The sequence below is a fragment of the Hyperoodon ampullatus genome, assembly GCF_949752795.1.
Source record: "Hyperoodon ampullatus genome assembly, chromosome: 3".
NCBI lineage: Eukaryota > Metazoa > Chordata > Mammalia > Artiodactyla > Ziphiidae > Hyperoodon > Hyperoodon ampullatus.
In genome coordinates, this window is record NC_136916.1 from 99738922 (window position 1) to 99759897 (window position 20976).

The window sequence follows — 20976 nt, forward strand, 5'->3', positions numbered from 1 at the left end:
ATGGGAGAGGCCACAACGGTGAGAGGCCCGCGTACCGCCAAAAAAAAAAAAAAAAAAGATAGAGTCTCCTATAGATACACTCAATTGTAATTTCGGACTGTATCTGTGTTGAATATAAAAATGACAAAGGCATTTTTTTTTTTTTAAAGAAAAAAGTGCTAGCTATTCTAGAAATACCTTTAAGGGAGGCTGTTTCCAGGGGAATTCATGACTGCTTTAGGTTAATGGTTGGTGGCTTCATGTTCAGGCCTCAATTAAACTCTGAACTTCCATTGTTATCACTTGATTGACTTGGTTATACATCATGTCAGCATTTCCAAATGACCTTCCTTTTAAAAAATAAAAATTACCTGACATAGAAGCATTGTTGCAGCAATCCCACACTGTCTTCATGTATGGCTGGGCCTAGAATCTGCTTAGCTTATCTACCACTAGGGTACTTCCCATCATCCTTGCTTATAACATGAGACAGCTCCAGGTACATGCATGTTGAGGGAAAAGAGATGAAAAATGAAATCTATCTATTACCGTGACTATTATTAAGATGACACTAAATCCACTGATATCCATTTTATTCTAAGACAGGGAGTTAGTCTTAAATACCTTGCATATCACGATTAAATATTGTCAAGTTATGTTTATTTTAAAGCAGGATTATGTGCATCTTTTCCTTACAAGTGTCTCCGAAGGTTTTGTTGTGCTAGTTAACCAGATGGAAACTTAAATCCTCTTTACTTGTACATGAGACAACAATAAGAACAAGTTGGGTTCCTTTAACTAATGAGTGGGATTTTATATAAAGTAGGTATGACGCCAAGATGGAACTCTGCTAGACTGACTGAAGCAAATTAAGGCATCAAATGAGCATTCCCCCTCCCCCCGCATTGTGGAAAAGTTTTAAAAGTCTTTTTGAAGTACTTTGATCAAGCTTTGAAATCATTTTAGTGGATGACTATTGTATGAAAACTGTAATTTATAGTCCTTGACCTAAGCAGCTCTTTGTCTCACAGCCACATTCAAAACAATAGCAGGAAAGTGAAAAACACAAGGGGAACCCAAGCTGTTCTGGTTATTATTTAATTCATAATTCCATTTTCCTTAATCTTTCGAATCCAGGCATGTTCTTAATAAAACATCTTCAGACTGTTTTTACTATATATAGGAAGGTTAGTTTGGGGTAATACAATTAGACGGTCCGAACTTTTGTCACTGCGACCCTTCTTTAACCTGAGAGTGACTTACCAGGCAGGTCCAGAGAGGCACCTCTCTATAAGTGGTGACAGTGCAGGCAAACTCCTATTGTTTGCCTTTTATTTCCTCTCTAGTTAAGCTGGCTTTGTTCCTTGACCCTAATTGAGAATGTGCCAATTGGGAGATTTTTTCCTCCTGTCCTATTCACAAAATAGTTATACTTTTGAGGCAACTTGCAGATCACATGGAAAATGACAAGCTGCCCCCAACAGGAACGAGCTAGGAGTGATTCTCTAACTAAATCACAGAGACATTTTACTATTTAAAATCGTAATTTTAATCAGCTGAACACCACCATTCAGCCTGAAAGTATCTGTAAACTTCACATGTTCTTCTGGCCCCTTTTGCCAACACAGTTACTGACACACTAAACCTCAGACCATATTTGACCCTGTAATATCTTAGTTACAAGTTTTATCATCTTCAGGTGCCAAAGATGCTTAGGGGTGCTTTTCCCCAGAGAGCTTAGGTCAATTGTTCTCCCCCAACTTGGACTCTGAAAATATATGGATCAGGACTCCGATGAGCTGCATTTTGGTCCTGGGATCATTTTCTAGAGAGAAAAAGAGCCAACAGGTAGTGAGAGAGTGCAGAACATGTGTCAACATGGAAGGAAACTGCAAAGGCAGGAGAAGGCGAGGACAGCCGGGAAGAGGCAGGAAGTGAGGGGAGTACAGCACATGGAAGATTTAATTCAACTGAAACTCCAGGTCCTAGGGTGGTTAAAAAGAGCAGACATCTCAGCTATCTTGGTTCCAGAGAGGAAAGGAAACACTGGGTGTAGCTCCTCAGGGACGGGGGAGTGAATTAACTGTTCACTTGGGGGCTGTGCATTAATTAGTGAGGCCCCCCCCCAGGGCCCATTTAGTGGATGACCTCATCCAGGGCGCTAAGCTATCCCCTGGAGGCTTCAATGAGTGAATGCACCCCCAAAAGACGGACAATTTATCATCTTTTTCCAGGGTGGAATCAAGCCTTGCCAATAACGAGCAGGTACACACACTGATACTTAAAAGAAAATGATTCTCCCTGGAGATCCAGCTTTCTACCCTGCACCCCTGAGCCTCCCTTTTATATATGATTTTAGGAGTGTTTAGAAGAGTTGACATACACCTCGCCTGAAGCAAAAGAAAAAAAAAAAGAATTCTCACTGTTTTTTGTTTGTTTTTTGGGTGGAAATGGGGTGGGAGGGGGTCTATGAAGTCACCTGAAATATCAGCGCTGGATCTGCTTTGTTCTGAGCTCATGCCTCTGCATGCTTCGAACAAATAGGGTCTCTTGTTTGTTTGTGAGAGCAGTCACTGGGCAAGTCTATATATGCAGAGAGAACATCATTTAGTTTTACGTTTGTACACACACTCCTGCTTTCTGACTTGGCATGATTCATTAACACAGTTTGCAGAAAGCTCCATAACACAAGATTTGACTTTAATGTTAATGTTCTAATGATGAGAGCAAAAAAAAAAAAAAAAAGTTGTCACCCCATGTATACCCTCTAGGGCTGATGTTTACACTGTCTAAATTTAAAAAACAAATAAGTAAACAAACAACACATACAGATAGACCACAGATAAGTATTCCTTACATAAAAGAAGAACAAGGAGGATTTCAGCTTCCAGTCTGGGAACGCTAGTCCCCTCACCACACTCGTCCAACTGAAAAGTAGTAGACGTTATAATCACATCAGTTTTTATGTTGAATAAAGTTTAGTTTTAAATAACTTGTAACTTTATCATAGTATGTACAGTCTACTGCTGGTTTCTTCCCCACTTTTCAGGGTCAGATTTTAAAACCCCATTCATAAAGAGGAGGTGGTGCCCTTGCCAGAGAACAGCGGTACCTTCTCCTAACACATTATGTCAGGGCACCAGGTAGAAGAGCAAATTCTGAAATGCAAGCACCTCTTTCATTTTTAAAATTTATTTGTGCACCTTCATCACAAATTTGTTTAATATAAAACAAACAAATCCTTGACGAGGGTTTAACAGGGTTTTCAACATCTGTGCAGATAAATGTAATTTATTTCTAAAGAAGAAAAAGCAGTTTAGAGCATGCCACGAAAACTGCTTTTAACAACATTTTTGTCTAAAATGTGTGTGTGTGTGTGTGTGTGTATCACGACAACAGCAGTGGTTCCAAATCATTCTATTTTACTCATGAAACCTGCATGGTGAATTTTACACGGAAACAGAAGTTTGCCTGATACCGCCTTACTGTTTCATCTTCTTCCTCTTTCTTTTTTGTTTAATGCAACCTGCAACAGAGCTAAAATCCATGCCTGAACCCAACATGTTTGTGTCCTTCAAAACGAAAGGCAGTAGGCAGATTTCTGAAAATCTTCTTAGGTACAAAATGAACAAAATACAAATGGTATATTTAGTCTTTTGAAAGAACCAAGCAATGTATATAGCTTGAAGGTGTTTGTAAAAGTTACATTTTTACTAATATTTCCAAACTCATTCAACATTATAAAGAATATTATGTTTTGTCAACATGAGGGCAAATATTTTACTAAGTACATTTTTGGGTATGGATTAATTTTTCACCTTCCTAAAAGATAGGTTTATAATGAATTTACTGATGTTTTCCTTTAGATTGAAATTTGGTTTGCAGTAGAAAAAGTGAATAAATGAAAGTGAACAAATACAAAACTTCTTTTATTTTGCTTACTTGAAAATTGCTCTAGGTTTATTTTTGGTACACTTAATTCATTCAAAGCCGAACAATCCTAATGCTTAAATTATTTGAGTGTTATATAATTATGCGGTATAAAATGCAGATACAAAGCAGGGTACAGAATGTGCTTTTGAAAAATTTTACTCATAAAAATACTGACTACCATACATACTGACAACTAGTTATGTTTAAAAATAAACTCTTGTCAAGGCTGGCACCCAGCTTCAGTCATCTGCCCTCAGCCCCCAATCCAAAGAAGGAGTGTGGTTTCCAGACACAACGTAACTAATGCTTTTAAATGAGATAAATGGAAAATGTTTGGTGTTCAAATAAGTATTATAGAAAGAGGAAATTCTCATCAAGTATATTTTTTTCAGCTTGGCTTACTGCCATAGGAGTCAGGAAACCATAAAGCCTGGACAAAACAAAGGCAGGCTCCCAGCAAGGTCTGCCCTTGCAGGTGAGAGCGAAAATCTAGTTGCAGCCTTCATGATTTCGGCTTTGCTGGGACTGTGCTAGGTTATTCCATGACAGTAACGCAACCCTGGGTATCTGTGAGTGTACATGAAGAGAAAGGGGGAGGGAGAGAGAATGAATGGAGGCTTACAAAAAAAAAAAAAAAGAGGGCGATTCAGTAACTGGGAGGAGAATTGAAAAATCACACCTTTCAGTCTCCACATTTTTTCTTTTGTTCAGTATATAAGGAGAAACCATCCGGAAGGAAGAAAGATTATGACTATCTATAAACTAACTGTTTGAAAGAGACAGAAATGCTGATAATGAGTGGGCTGTGTCTGTAGTTCTTGGCTGTTCACATGAGCAAGGGATGAAGGAAAACAGAAACTCCTGATATGTTTGTCTAAAGAGGTAGTGGTGTGACCACGGGCAGCGAGAGTTCAGCTGAAGTTCAGGGCAGATGCTGCCAGGAGTTTACACTGCAGGAAAGTAAAATTGCTTCCGGATTCATCTTTTCCTCCCAGCTTCTCTTCCAGGATCATCAGGGTCAAGCAATGCTATGGCATAAGGTGACGATGTTGGTGGGGAAACAGGCTTGGAGCAGGATGCCCCTTTCCCGGTTACAGTCCAGCTCCTGGATAAATCCGTACCAGTAGATGACTAAGCCTGGCCCAAACCTGCAAAAACATGAGAAAATAACATGCACACGTAGTATCAACATAGTTCCAGAAAAAGGTAATCTTTGAAGCATGGATAAGGTGATTAAATGATTTATTGTACGAAGTTTTTGTTTTGGTTGCTACGATTATGACTGAAAGTAGCTGAACTTACACCAAAGAGTTTATTTCATGCAAGTGTCACCACCTTGGATGGATTTGTTACCTTTCTTTCAAGGAACCTGAACTATTTCACTACTCTAATTACCTCTCAGTCAGGTGTTGTGACGACTTAGCTGATGAAGGACAAAAGCAGAGTAGAAACAGCATTGATTTGGGGAGCACCAGGCTTGGGATTTTAGCCTCTTGACATGTAGAGGCACTCTTTTAAAAGTTAAACCTACCGAGGACATGGGGAGGGGGAAGGGTAAGCTGTGACAAAGTGAGAGAGTGGCATGGACATATATACACTACCAAACGTAAAATAGCTAGTGGGAAGCAGCCGCATAGCACAGGGAGATCAGCTCGGTGCTTTGTGACCCCCTAGAGGGGTGGGATAGGGAGAGTGGGAGGGAGGGAGACGCAAGAGGGAAGAGATACGGGAACATATGTATATGTATAACTGATTCACTTTGTTATAAAGCAGAAACTAACACACCATTGTAAAGCAATTATACTCCAATAAAGATGTAAAAAAAAAAAAAAGTTAAACCTACCTATTTTCAACTAAGGAAAAAAATATTTGGAAAATAATTTAAAAAAATCAACAGCTCAAGGTCTTCTTCTGGCTCTAATGCTCTATTCACGTACCAATAGGGCCAGAAGTGCCTTCTGTCATTCATTCTTTCTAGTCTTAAAAACAAAAAACAAACAAACCCATATGACAACTGGGATCCTGCGAAGAGTTCTCTCGGCCCCTTCACTCTCTGTATTACAGCCTCTCTAAGCGTGAACAGGGCATGAAATTTGGTCGTAGGTTCTCATCACGAAAGTAAGGAATAATGCCATGTAGAGTTCTGAAAAAGTCTAGACAGATGCTGGCTTGAAACATCAATGTTTCTAAATTGTGCCTCCGAATTATCTCCAAATTGGTTAGCGGCTCACTCAGGAAGTAGCCAGCAGGAAGTTGAGACCTCTAGACTGGGTTCAAAACGATGTAATCACTATCAATCACTGTGCACACAGAGATGTTTTGCACATCAGTTTCACGTTTTTCCTACCGAGAGTACTTAATTAAAGGGCAGCTCTACTTTTGGTGTCGTATTGCAGGAATTTTACAGTGAAAGCATAAATTATGAACGTTGGGTTAGTAAAAGGATGTCTAAAAACAGAACTGCTTTCTGTATTCTGACATTACAGCAGGCTGAACCACGCTAGGCCAAAAAGCTTTTTCCTTCCATGATTTATTATATGCTGAAGTGTACTTGCCAAACCTAACAGTACAGGATGGGCTGCAAGATACTGTATGCAAGGGACAAGTTCAATTGGATGTCATGGAATAGTCTATTTGGGGATTCACATCAGTAGGGCAGCCAAGCTGTACGCAAGATTAATTAAAACTTTTGTATTGGGCTTCCCTGGTGGCGCAGTGGTTGAGAATCTGCCTGCCAATGCAGGGGACACAGGTTCGAGCCCTGGTCCGGGAAGATCCCACATGCCGCGGAGCAACTGGGCCCGTGAGCCACAACTACTGAGCCTGCGCGTCTGGAGCCTGTGCTCCGCAACAAGAGAGGCCGCGATAGAGAGGTCCGTGCACTGCAATGAAGAGTGGCCCTTGCTTGCTGCAACTAGAGAAAGCCCTCGCACAGAAACGAAGACCCAACACAGCTAAAAATAAATAAATAAATAAATTAAAAACAAAAAAAACAAAAAAACTTTTGTATTCCCTCCATGCAGGGATAGAATCATGGGATGTTGACTCATCAACTGAACTTGTTCTAGGGAACACAGGAGCTGTATAGGAGGAGATGTCTTGGAGCACCAGGCACTGTGACATTTACCTGAATTCAGGGCTGATTGCAAGTGCTTTTGTTTCTCAGTATCTCTGGGGGGAGTTTCCTTTGTGGTCAGAGGAATCAGGCACCTAGGGCACGAGGTATTTGGGGCCCCAGTGCTTAAATGCACACCAGGTGAAGCTCACACCTGGACGAGGTCTTGCTTTCATTTTAACCAAGGGTTTCTTAGTAACTTTTAATCACAAACAATTGTCTGCAATGGATACCATTTGGTACCTTGATTTTACAAAGAGCTCTATGACTAGTATCAAGTGATCTCAGGTTTGTCAAAACAAGTCTGGCAAGAGCCAAGAAGACCTGTGATTTGGAGGATCATGTCTGAGAAGCCTCAAACCTTCCCATCAGTGAAGCAGCCCTCAGTCACAGCCTCAAGAAATCTACTGTTAACACATTCCCCTGTTTTATTACACAGCCATTCTTGAGGCCATGATGTTCTTTAGAAAGGCGCTCATATTTCTATGAAGGGAGGAAAAAAAAAAAAGGTGATCTAACCAGTCATAGAAAAGAACAAAAGAATATATAGAGGTCATAAACAACAAGCCCAGTGTTTTAAAGGTTTAATAAAACAAAAACACATATCACCAGCCTGCGCTTTCCCTGAATCATAAGCCAAAGGACACGAAGCAAGAAGGCTCTTTACGAAAATGGCATTTTCTAGGCATGAAAGTCAGGCTGGGGAACACCTCAGTGACCAAGAAAGTGAACTTGTTTCACTTGTGAGGCAACACATGAAATCAGCAACTGGAAAAGGTTTTGCAAGATTGTGAATCTAAACATTTCATGTAGTGGTTCACTTAGGAGGACTCTCTGAAGGTAGCAACACAGATCTATGAACTGTTTTTAGTATATATGAGAAATGACTCATAATAAGGCTCTATCCTCTATCTAAGTCATTGTTCCCTAGCTTTGGGGTGAAATTATATTTACTTGGGCAATACCAGCTCTCTCATATGACCCAAAAGCTCTGATTGACGATATGTGCTTAATTAATTAAAAACGAGGAAATACGACTCCCTTTGTAAATAGAGATTGGTAGACGGAGGCTTTCAAATTATGTAGTCTTTGAATGACAAAAATAATGAGGACTTTAGAGGGTTACAAGTTTGGAAATTTAACGGGAGAACAAGACCTGGCCTTGTTCCCAATACCTTGAGTGCATTTCTGACGTTTCTCCAACAGCTGAGGATCCAGAGGTTATCAGACGCTGGCAAATTAACCTTTCAGCAACTTGGCTGTTTATGAAGAGGCTGACCGCACTAGGTAACATTACATGATCCATTCCTCCATTATCGGAACCAGCAGAAGGCAACATGTAGGCTGATAATTCGAAAAATCAAGCAACCCATCTCTAGTATTTCCTTCTGAAAAGTTGTAAAACAGGGAGTAAACAAGACCTAGGAAATTTTTATGTTGGTCAAGTACATGCTGATGGGCCTAGAGACTTCACCTTTTTGATGCCTACTTCCATTTATTGTGGCACTACTGGACAAGAATGAGATCACTGGGAAGGCAAACATAACCTTTGTGACCAATAAAAACCAAAGAGTCTATTCACAGAATTGAAAAGAAAACAGAGTCCTTGGATCTGAGCAAATGTGCAAAGCAGAGGGTTGGTCTGCTACTGGGATTGCAGCCCTCCCTACCAGGCTGGAGACACTCAGTAATGGGATGTATATGGATATCTGAATTGATTGTGTAAACACATTTCAAGGTTGACTATAATTTGAAGGTTACTATACTCATGGTCAAGTAATAAGATCAAAGACTCCAAATGGATTTTAAAAACTCCTGTGGAGCAGAGGCTGGAATGTAAGTGACACTTGAACAAGTAATTCTGCTTGCAAATAAAATACCACCAAATTAGCAACAATAACAAATACCTCTTGAAAAAATGGGAGGTGAAAGTCAAGAGCCATGACAGACCTTGAGGGTATGAAAGATAAAGCTCCTCATAAATAATGACAACCTTGTAAATGTGTTTCTCTGGTTTTCTTCCATTGTAGAGTATTTAGAGAAATTAAGCAGGAGACTGTGGAATGAAAACTGGGCACCCTTTTGTGGTCTTTGTGCACAGTTGTCCCCCAGAGATTACACGTTTCATCATTTGTCTCTTTGCTACGTTGTGACCCTTTTGAGGGCAACGACCATGTTTTATTTACATTTGTGTCCCCTAGGGCTAGCACAGTACCTGGTACATGACAGATACCCTCAAGAACAAGATGGAGAACACAGAGTTAATGATAGGATCAGACAGCTTTGTTGCACTGGTTACTGAATCAGTGACGGCCTAGAGATGGGCAAGATGGAGGGACTCGGCTATTGCCATGGTTTGGCATTTTTATTAGTGAGCAGTATGAGCACCCTAATGGCATACTAACATTATAGTGCTAGTAATGATAACAGTTACAACAATGTTAATTATTAACACTTTCATCACACTTACTACGTGACAGACACTGTTCTAGGCACTTGACACGTATCGATCCATTTAACTCTCAGGTCAGCTCCATGAGGGAGGGAGATACAATTACTGTCCCTATTTTACAAATGAAGAAACTGAGGCACAGAGAAATTAAGTATCTTGCCAAAGGTCTTAGCTAAAAAGTGGAGGAACATGTTTTGGAACCCAGGACTGGCTGGAGGGTCTGTGACTGTCTTGCTATGATGTAGTGATCAGTCTACTAAATATGGTAAAATGGTATTAGACTTTAACCAGAAAAAGAGGGGAAATGCCCTATGAACTGGTTAGACCACACTTAGAGTATTGCGGAGGGTTCTGGTGTCATATTTTAAGGAGAATATCTCTAGTCTGGAAATGATACAGAGGAGGACTCTAGGATGTTTGAGGAAGCATTAGATTAACAAAGTATATGTGACCTGGAAATGAGAACTTAGGGTGGTGATATGCTCATTCACCACCTATGGATGTTTACAGTGCTCATGGGAGAAGGAATTAGATTCCTATTGTAGCTCTTGAGCACAGACCTAGGGCAATGTTTAAAAGTAACCAAGAATCAGATTTTGATTTAACATGAATAACAATAATTGAGTGAGTTTGGAAGTGGATCTTTCCTCAGTCAAGCCTTCGGATGAGACCACAGACCCTGAGCCAATAACTTAAATGCTGAGAGAAGGTGAAGAAGAGGGCCCAACAAGCTATACCCATATTCCTGACCCACAGAAAAAGTGAGATAACAAATGTGTGCTATTTTAAGTCATGTAGTTTTGGGCGTTTTTAAAAATATAGCAATAGATAACTAATAGATACACCTGCACTACGGACTTGAGTAGTCAAATACCATTCTTCACGTATGCAGTATGGAGAGTCCTGTTGGCTACAGATTGGCTTTTGTCAGTTACACTTGCACCTAGACTTTATAGCAGAAGCGATTACTGAATGAGATTATCAGTAAGTAGCAACTCTTCATCAAGGAGAAATCTCAGATACAAAGCAACTCTGTGTTTTTACACTAACAGAGCTTCCTGGCTCCTAACTTAGACTATATACCAATGCCCCTCCCTGCTGCATATCTAGGATGCTGGGGTTATCCAAAGAAATATAGAAATCATAAAATAAAATGAAGAATTCTGCATATTTTCTCAAGTTCTGTGGTTTTGGTGTTAGAGTTGGTTATTGGGCTTCTGAAGCTGCAAATAGAGGGTAGAGATAGGGTGTGGGAGGTTGGTTACAGATGAGGTGACTGCTGACAATTTAGGGAAGAGACACTAAAAAAACCCAACCAACCAACCAACCAACCAAACAAACAAAAAAACAACAACCCAATTGTAGTAATCCAAGGCTATTTGGTGCTGGGGCAAATAGACTTTGTCAACCTCAACAGGTGCTGAGGACAGCCCAGGAAAAACAAATGCTGGTTTCATTTTGTTCAGTTAAAAAAGGCAGTAAAATCTGTAAGATATTTTTTAAAAAATTGTCACCAAGAATGTTTTAAAAATGGTACTTCAGTGAGTAAATTCTTAGTTTTCCAGAAAAATTTAGCTATCCTCAGATAGTCTCTGAGGTTGTTAGATTATGAATGTTGGACAGAATACGGTACAAGTTATGAAGCAAGTCTTTCTACAGCTCTCTGAGAAACTCAGAGGCACAGACAGGAAATTTGGGCCCCCAAATTAAGGAAGGACTTGCTTATTCTTTCTAAACTATAAAAAAAATACCCTCCCTTCCTTGCCATGCCTCTACACTATCCTATAACTCAGGAATTACTTGGATGGTAGTTTTACTTATGGAGAAAAGAGAAAACTATTAACTTTCTATTGTTAAGACTTTTCCTTGAGGCACCTTCTTCAGAGAGGTTGAAATGAAAGATAAATGCAGGAATTTAGAGATTTCCAATCACATATTAGATATCATTTTGCAAAATTAGCCCCCAAAACCAGCTCCCTGGTTGGTTTCCTGAAGCCTGTTTAGCTTCTATGTCTCCACAGATTTCAGAGGGCACTTGACTAGACATCATGTCTATAAAGATGCTGTCTTAATACAAATAAAATGATTCTAATACCCAACAGCAAAAAGGTAACTTTTACTGCACACTCATTACGTGGCAGGCAGTGCTTCAAGCACTTTTTTTTTTTTTTTTTTTGCTGTACGTGGGCCTCTCACTGTTGTGGCCTCTCCCGTTGTGGAGCACAGGCTCCGGACGCGCAGGCTCAGTGGCCATGGCTCACGGGCCCAGCCGCTCCGCAGCATGTGGGATCTTCCTGGACCAGGGCACAAACCCGCGTCCCCTGCATTGGCAGGTGGACTCTCAACCACTGCGCCACCAGGGAAACCCTTCAAGCACTTTTACATGTACAGACTAATTTGATATGCACAAGCCGGCCCCCTATGCAGGAAGGGGGGGGGGTGACACTGTGATTATCCCCATTTCACAGATGAAAAAAACTGAGGCACTAAAATGGTTAGGCTTTGAACCTAAGCAGTCTGGCTCTATGGCTTGTGCTTGTAACCACTACATTATACTGTCTCTCATTATGCCTTGTATTTACACAGCAATTTGTAACAGTCATTCACCTTTGAAAAAATATTTACAACACCTGGAAATGAGAGAGGAGCAGGGGTCTGGAAGGCAGGTGACTAATCAAAATTTCAGTGTATGCGTTGGAATTAACCTGTCCTACAGGAATAATTCTTCAAGTATGAAGTCAGTAGTTTCACACTAAAAAGTTTATCTAGCTACTCTTTTAGGTTTAAGTGTCACCATGTTTAGGAAGTATATGTAAAGCAACGTACAATTCAGGTGAAAGAAATTAAAGTGACTGCATTTGAGGGAGCATATTTGAAGCATTTGACAATCAGGTGGAAGTAAGCTGGGGAATGAGAATCGTAGCCTGTTCATATAAATGGAAATAAACAGTTGGAATAAGTTATGAGGAAAACTGAGGGAAGCAATGGGTCTAAGTGGGTGTATCAGGTGGAGATTTGTTTTCCCAGAAAAGAAGGTTCAGACTTGCTAAACAGCGTTGATATGGTGAACTCCAAAGGCCCATTTTTGCTCCTAAAATCCTTCTAGTACAGAGATGTATCTCATATTTGTGCAATTAACTTGGCTTATCAATGTTTTCAGCTCCAGGAGAAAATAACTACGTATTAAAAAAAAAATCAATACAATTTTCCATCTCTTTTGATAATATGAAGGTGAAGGGTGGTGGAAGACTCATATCCTATTATACAATTTGCCTTTCTACATAGAATAAGAGAAAACTCATGAGACTGATCATATACTTCTCAATGAGCTACGTTACCATTTTTACATAAAAAAGGATTCTAATGCACCAGGGTTCTACAATATATATCTGGATCAAGTCAATAAAACAAACAATTTTCTACTGAAGGATGACAAGAGGACCATGGAATGATCTGATGATTTTAGTAAAGTTTCTTGTTCATGAGGGTCTTCGTAAAACAATAAAAATAAAACCTAGCTGTATTGATTCAAATCTTTGTTTCCCACCCAAATCTTATTTTTCAATTCATAAGCAAATAGAAAACTCCTCTCCAAAAGAGGAATAGCAGAGAATCTTTTTTTTTTCTCATTTTGAGTTGCTGTGTGGGGTCTGGGATATCTTCTGAGGTTGTGTGCAGACATGTGGCTGCTGGAAGTCAATTGTTTCACCATCAAAAAGACTTGCATGTGGTTTTCATGAAGAACACATTCTCAAACACACAGTTCAGGATGAAGGAGAAATATAAAACATCTTGTAATTGTTTTAAAATAAACTCTTATACTGTTTATTTAGTTTTAATCTGCGTGTTGTAGATTGGTTATGCACTTGTTAATCACTGTTGTATGTATCTCTAGACAGAGTTGTAAATAACTTTTCAGTCCAAGTGAAATATGCTTGCACATGTTTATATGCAAAGTATGTGTGTATTTATGCCTGTGTATAAATATGTGTACAATAATAATAGATTAGTGATCATGCAATATAGCATCCTAAGGTTCTGGCACTACGGTCAATTTCATATACAATGCAAATATTCTTTTTTGGTAATATATAGAGATGAAGTAAAAATATAAATTGATTGTTTCATTTGCTTTTTTTGCTTGGCAGTTCTGTGTTTGCAAATTGAAATGACTAAAGAAAGAGAATCCTAGTTACGAATATTCTTGTTCAATTCATGGATCTTGGTTACTAAAATTGCAACCTTTGTAACATCAACTCACTGTCTATAACTTTGAAAACAAAAAAGGAAAATATATGAGAAATACTGATTCACCTTGGCCTTTATGCCACATAGAAAATAAACAGAAAATACATTATTTTGAAGAAAATTTAAAATGTATATAAATACACAACCACAACCACCTGAAATTCTCCCTGGTGTTTACACAACTCGGCATTTTCATGTCTACATTAAATTGCCTGGAAAAGTGCTTAATTTCCACTCTACTTTGTCCTGTGTTGGAAATTCTTAGATGCTATACTAATAGTCTTTCCAGCCTATAGTAAAGCTCTTCTCCAAAGAGAAAAACTGAGGTAGGCAGGATAGAAAACAAAAGCAGAATCTTTTTTATATTTAATCTGTTGTCTTTAATATCTGTTTTCTTGGAGAAACACTAACCCCTGGCAGTGAGGCAGGCTCTCTTCTCTACATGTGCCCATTAAGAGTCTACATGTAAGCCTGCATATTCATCCTGCGTGGAGCACAAGTCACACAAGAAAGGATATTCCTCTCCTTTAGATACTTACAATTCAAATTTTAATAATGTAGAACTATTCACATTTAAGTGTAAAATATAAGTTATCAATTGAATAATAAAATAATAATAAATGAACAAAGTGCCAAAAGGTTCACAGCGGAAGAATAATTAGAACAATAACATGGTGTTCTAGAAGTTTTCCTAGACAAGGTGAGTTCCCAGCTATGCTGCATTTATTCATACGATGGCCCTTTTAATTTTCTCCATTATACACACATGTTTTTTGAGGGAAGAATGAAGACTGGGGTTAGGGGTCCCAAGAGATGTAGAGGGATGGCAGAATCAGAAGCATATTGAGACGATTTCATTGTAAAACTAGAGAATGAGTTTAAGTATGATAGCCCTGTTTTTTTTGTTTCAAATGAGGATGTGTAGAGTGGACAGTACACATCCTGAAATGGGAAGAAAAGAGAAACACCAAATGCAGTGAAAGAAACCGAAACCATAAAAATCACAAAGTATCCAAGGTCATATTTACTTTGAAAAACACTTAAGTACTAAGAGTGAGAGAACACTTCAGGCGGACCTTGGGTGCAAATCTTATCTATCTCCCTAGAATTTATACCTCAGCCTTTTTCCAAAAGTTGGGGTAGTTTACAAAATTGGTTGTGTGAATTATTACATGTTTTCTCAGTTATTTCCCCAGGGAAACATGCCAAAGGCAAACCCATCATTTCAGCTGATTTAGGGTTTGATGCCAGGGGATTTATAATTGATATGACAACCATAATGGAAAGTGATCATCACACTGGCAACACATGGGCTGACAGTGCGATGGTCCATTTTGGTGTTTGCCAGTTAGTCAGAGACTTGCTCGGATAAATTTTGAGGTTATTTCTGAACTTTTCATTACCAACTTCCTGAATACTAGAAACTAGAAGTGTGTTATAAAATAGAAAAGATTTTATCACATAAACATTGCTTACCCCAAATATATTTTTTCATGTAGTCTTTTATTATTAGGTAGAGGGGGGATGGGGTCTCTTTTTCCTCGGCTCAGTTCACAGAAGATCACAGGGTAACCCAGAGTTCAGTCAGACATTTATCTCAAGACACAAAGAGATTTACGGGTTCTGGATATATAAAAGTCTGCTTAAAATAAAAAAATTATTGGAATTTTCATACTTGGCAAAGTCAAATAACTAAAGGATTAAGGCTGATACATGTTTGCCCTATAAATCTATCGTTAACCAAATGTGACACAATGCTTCAGGTATGTCAGATCCCAACTTGCTCTAAATGTGTAGTTAAAAATTTCTCTTAATCACAGTAAATATTTCACGATAAGGAAAATCTCTCTGGCTAAACATGACAGTCCTCAAAAGCAAACCTCCCAATTTTACAGATCCATAAAGGCAAATACTGGAAAGAGGAGAAAAAAATCTGAAGGTAGAACCATCTAGGTCATTAGGAAAAGTGGTCAGGTAAGGAAAAACAATTTAAAAAATATGGTTCTTAGAAAAAAATAAAATAGAGATAATCCAGCCTTGCAGTTATTAAACAAACACTTCTAGAATGCAAGCTCCATGAGGACAGCTTGTATTTCAGCGCATACAGGAGTCAGCCAATAAATATTGCATGAATGAATACCACTATAGAGCTCCTGCCTCAGGAGAAGCTGTGAATGCTATCATGCATTTGGGAAAAAAAAAATCTTTTGCTGATAACTCTCCACCGTGTAGGGAAGAAAAGTCATTTTTAAAGGTGAGAAAACGAGCCTTAAAAATATGCCCAAGTTGCACACTGAAGAGCTAGCTCCCCGAGGGTCTATTAGGAATCTCTGCTTTCCAGGTTGTTACGGGGGGAGATGATGCTGTGTTCTAAAAGCTGGGAGGAAACACGAGTACTGTTACCTAGAAGGGACACTCCTGATGGCTGATGTGTTGACTGTGAGGTGGGTAGGAATTAACTGCTAAGAAGAAAAACTAAGCACTTGGGAGCCAATCACTGCACACAGGTGGCTCTCTCTTCCTTGAAATACAATCAATTCAGGTAGGCTTTTGTTTACAGTAGCTTTTATCTAGAAGATAAGGTTGTAAAACCATCAATCAAAATGAAGGACTACTGTTCCTGGCCATATCTCAGCAGGTTCATCTGTTTTATTTCTTCCTCCCTTTCCAAATACCTTAAGGTGTTTAAGATGAGTGAAGAGATATCAAACTATTAAAGTGAACTGTATTTGTATGACACAGGGATTTGCACCCCATGAACCACAAATACCATCCCTACGGTGCCTGAGCATTCCTAGGTTCAGGAGGAGCCTGTGTTCCTATTGCTTTGCTTTTCGATCACATATAAACTTTACAAAATGATCTTTACGCCATTTTCAATAGTGCTGCTTTAAGAAAGTGAGGAGTTGATGGCTTCTATATGTTGGTGTGAGGCTTTTAACTTATTTCTACCCTGCCCTTTCCCCCAAAAGGCGTGTATAATAAAATAGCAAAATAGAAATAGAAAATTGAGCTCAGGAAAAGAAGAGTGCATTTTACAGTTAAACTGAACTTCGAAGGTCAACTGAACAGTTAACAAAATTTTAAATTTAAGCCCATAAAGATCCTACCTGATTTTATTTTTAACTGCATTACTTATTTAATGCCAGATCCATACAATGAAGCTCTGAGGCAGGGACCTTTCCAAGTGATGAGGGTAACTGTTGAGGGAGTGAAAAGGCACGCTGGCTCAACTCCAGAGAATAGTTACCGACAGGGCAGTGAGGTGGGCAGGAGGGGCCTGACTGTCACACGCAGACAGACGCATGGGAGGGCAGCCGAACTGGTGGTCACCTGGAAACAGACCTTAAAGCTAGACACAGCCGGCAGCCCCCGGCCCCCCGGGCTGGATGCTGGTTGTGCTGAGGGTCTGCATGGTGGAAAATATCTTATCTGTCCTTCTTCAGATTACAAGTCATTCTTCAGGGCTGGGCTTTGTGAGTAACTTTTCTGCTTGATCCCCTTCTAAATACAACTAGAGTAAGGCATTCTAGTAAATGTAATGCCCAGTGGTTAACCCATTTCAGACTCAAGTCACCTAGATTCAAAGGATACTTGACTGACTTTGCTCCAGGTTTACCTTGCTGCCATAGTCCCAATCTTTGGAAATGGTAGAAGATACAGACTACTTGATTTTTATTTCTTTGAGGAAAATAACACCGCTGATAATCATACTTATAATAATAGTCATAAACATAATCATAACAGCAGCTGGTAGTACGTACTGAACGATCACCATGTGCCAGCTACTCCTCTAAGCTATTTATACGTATTATCTCATTTAAAACAAAAGCCCTATGAGTAGTAGCCAATAGTAGTACTTACATTTTCATGTTGAGGAAACTGTTCTAAAGCTGTGCTAAACTGACCATAATGATGACAATGAAGAGAATCAACACTTGCATGCTTACCGTGTGCCTAGCACTGCACTAACCACTTCATGTACGTTATTTCATTTACTACATGCAATAAACCTACGAGGTATGAAGTATTACTAGCGCCATTTTACAAATGAGAAAATAGAGACATGGAGAGGTGAGGCCGCTTACTCATGCGAGGAGATAAAGCTCGAAAGTGGTGCAGCTGTTAACCCATGTCCTCTGCGTGCAGGGCTCCCTCCCTGAGTAGCTGTGCTACAAGGCCTTCTGCGCTTCAGGCTTCCCCAAATACTCTTCCAAACCCTTAAAACATCAAACTACCTCCCCATGCCAATCTCAAGTTAAGGCTCCTGTATGTCTAGGTTCAATACGAATGCTTTACTAAAGGATTCTTCCACGCTGGACAAATCTTTCCTCTTCTATAAAATGTGGAGGCTGGAAGACGTCATCTTTAATGTATCTGTTGTTTTTTTTTGCCGTAAGCGGGCCTCTCACTGTTGTGGCCTCCGTCCGGAGGCCAGGCTCCGAACGCGCAGGCTCAGCGGCCATGGCTCACGGGCCCAGCCGCTCCGCGGCATATGGGATCTTCCCGGACCGGGGCACGAACCCGTGTCCCCTGCATCGGCAGGCGGACTCTCAACCACTGCGCTACCAGGGAAGCCCTAATGTATCTTTCATTTTTAACTTCCTGTGTCTCGCTCTCCATCTGTAAAGCAGGTATAATAGAACTTGTATCCTGGAATTCAAGGTGGATTTGAGAATAAATAAGCTTCACAGCACTTTAATTTGTTGTTAATTCATTGTTGCCCCCTTACAAAAATTCTGCCCAGTAGTGGAATGTAATAAAGAAACCTCCCAACCCCTGTTCTCCTCTCCCCAACCCATGAATGGGTAGATCTATGTCCAGAGGACTGGAAATAGACCCATTAGGAGAAAGAAAACCAGGTCAAATACTAATCCAGGCAGTATTGGGAAGTACTTTATCCAGGGAGAAAACAAGATGAAGAACTGGGTAGGAAGTGTGAGTAAAGCAGAGTCAAAACATTTCCTACATTTCTAACTAGACTAGATGCTTCTTGGAGCCAGAAAGCAGGAAAGGTCACATCATACAGTCATTCCTGCCTTTAAAAAGAAAAGCTGATCAGCTTCATGGGACCAGGAGAAACTCTACTTCAAAAGAGACTTGACAAAAAACCCTGATGATGTCAGTGATTTAAATTTTATTTAAATATAGGTTCCTGCTCTTAATAACATGACTCCACTGAGCCTGTTCCCACATTTTGGCCCCAGGTCATCCACTAAGAAGGGCTGCACACATAGATTTCAGAACAGTGCCTTGAGATTTCATTTTACCATCCCAGATACATTTCTTGTTAGACCAAGGGCATTTTGAAGTCTCCCCAAGCTTAACAGTTGATCTTTGTAATAAATGGTTTCAGTATTTTTAAAAAGGGAGAACATAAAAGGAACAACCTTGAGCATTTTTTAAACATCTTTATTGGAGTATACTTGCTTTACAATGGTGTGTTAGTTTCTGCTTTATAACAGAGTGAATCAGTTATACATATACATATGTCCCCATATCTCTTCCCTCTTGCATCTCCCTCCCTCCCACCCTCCCTATCCCACCCCTTTAGGTGGACACAAAGCACGGAGCTGATCTCCCTGTGCTATGCGGCTGCTTCCCACTAGCTATCTATTTCACGTTTGGTAGTGTATATATGTCCATGCCACTCTCTCTTGGTTTGTCACAGCTTACCCTTCCCCCTCCCCATATCCTCAAGTTCATTCTCAAGTAGGTCTGTGACTTTATTCCTGTTTTACCCCTAGGTTCTTCATGACATTTTTTTTTCTTAAATTCCATATATATGTGTTAACATATGGTATTTGTCTTTCTCTTTCTGACTTACTTCACTCTGTATGACACACTCTAGGTCCATCCACCTGATTACAAATAGCTCAATCTCATTTCTTTTTATGGCTGAGTAATATTCCATTGTATATATGTGCCACATCTTCTTTATCCATTCATCTGGTGATGGACACTTAGGTTGTTTCCATCTCCAGGCTATTGTAAATAGAGTTGCAATGAACATTTTGTTACATGACTCTTTTTTTTTTTTTTTTTTGCTGTACGCGGGCCTCTCACTGTTGCGGCCCCTCCCGCTGCAGAGCACAGGCTCCGGACGCGCAGGCTCAGCGGCCATGGCTCACAGGCCGAGCTGTTCCGCGGCACGTGGGATCCTCCCGGCCCGGGGCACGAACCTGTGTCCCCTGCATCGGCAGGCGGACTCCCAACCACTGCGCCACCAGGGAAGCCCTACGTGACTCTTTTTGAATTATGGTTTTCTCAGGGTATATGCCCAGTAGTGGGATTGCTGGGCCATATGGTAGTTCTATTTGTAGTTTTTTAAAGAACCTCCATACTGTTCTCCATAATGGCTGTACCAATTCACATTCCCACCAGCAGTGCAAGAATGTTCCCTTTTCTCCACACCCTCTCCAGTATTTATTGTTTCTAGATTTTTTGATGATGGCCATTCTGACCGGTGTGAGATGATATCTCATTGTAGTTTTGATTTGCATTTCTCTAATGATTAATGATGTTGAGCATTCTTTCATGTGTTTGTTGGCAATCTGTATATCCTTGAGCATTTTAAACTAATATTTAAGGACTCTGGAAACAGGATAAAGGAAACTTCTGACTTAGGAAACAAATGAAGGTTGATATTTGAAACTGTCCTGACAAACTTTTTGGACACTGAGGCTGGCCTTTGAGGCAGATGGGGTCTTTAGGAAGCTCAGCGGCCAGCACCAATTTCTAAAGGTGGCCAAACCCTTTGTTTTCTCATGGTTAACGAAGCTATTTTATCAGATAATTGCAGGAAAAAAATATTAGACTAAGAACAGAATTTTTTTTTTAAGTAACAGGTGAAGGATCACGTGTGAGTGTGGAAAACTGCAGGGCTGGACTCAAAGGAAGGACACCCTTTAGTGAACTCTGGGTTCCATTCTTCAGCTAATGGTGGGCAAAACACTTCAGAGTTCTTAAAATACGTTCACAAATTATACAGTAACATCTGCCCCTCAAAACATGTTTTATTTTGACTTGACAGATAAGGAAACTGAGGTGTTCAGAGGTCGAGTGACTTGTTTAAGATCACATGGGAGCCACGGACAGTGGTGCATGAACCCAGCTCTCCCTCCTTTCTGTGCAGTGTTGCTGTGTGCATGTAAAACCACCTCCCCTGTTTTCCTGGCTGCAGAACAGGGAGAACGGTACCTCCTGCTTTTCTGAAAAGGATGCCATGTTCTGGGGATACAGCGATAAC

The 20976-nt window shown here is 40.0% G+C and overlaps 1 protein-coding gene across 4 annotated transcripts in view; it reads right to left on the reverse strand.

The window, feature by feature from the left end:
• Positions 1–4930: 4930 nt before the first annotated feature.
• Positions 4931–20976, reverse strand: part of CDIN1 (CDAN1 interacting nuclease 1) — a gene marked incomplete at both ends in the record, with an annotated part of 215004 nt that continues 198958 nt past the window's right edge. For all 4 annotated transcript variants that reach the window (XM_079700530.1, XM_079700529.1, XM_079700528.1 and 1 more), the window contains one exon: positions 4931–5060. In XM_079700530.1, coding sequence (XP_079556656.1) covers positions 4931–5060 — 130 coding nt within the window. The remainder of the gene's footprint in view (positions 5061–20976) is intronic.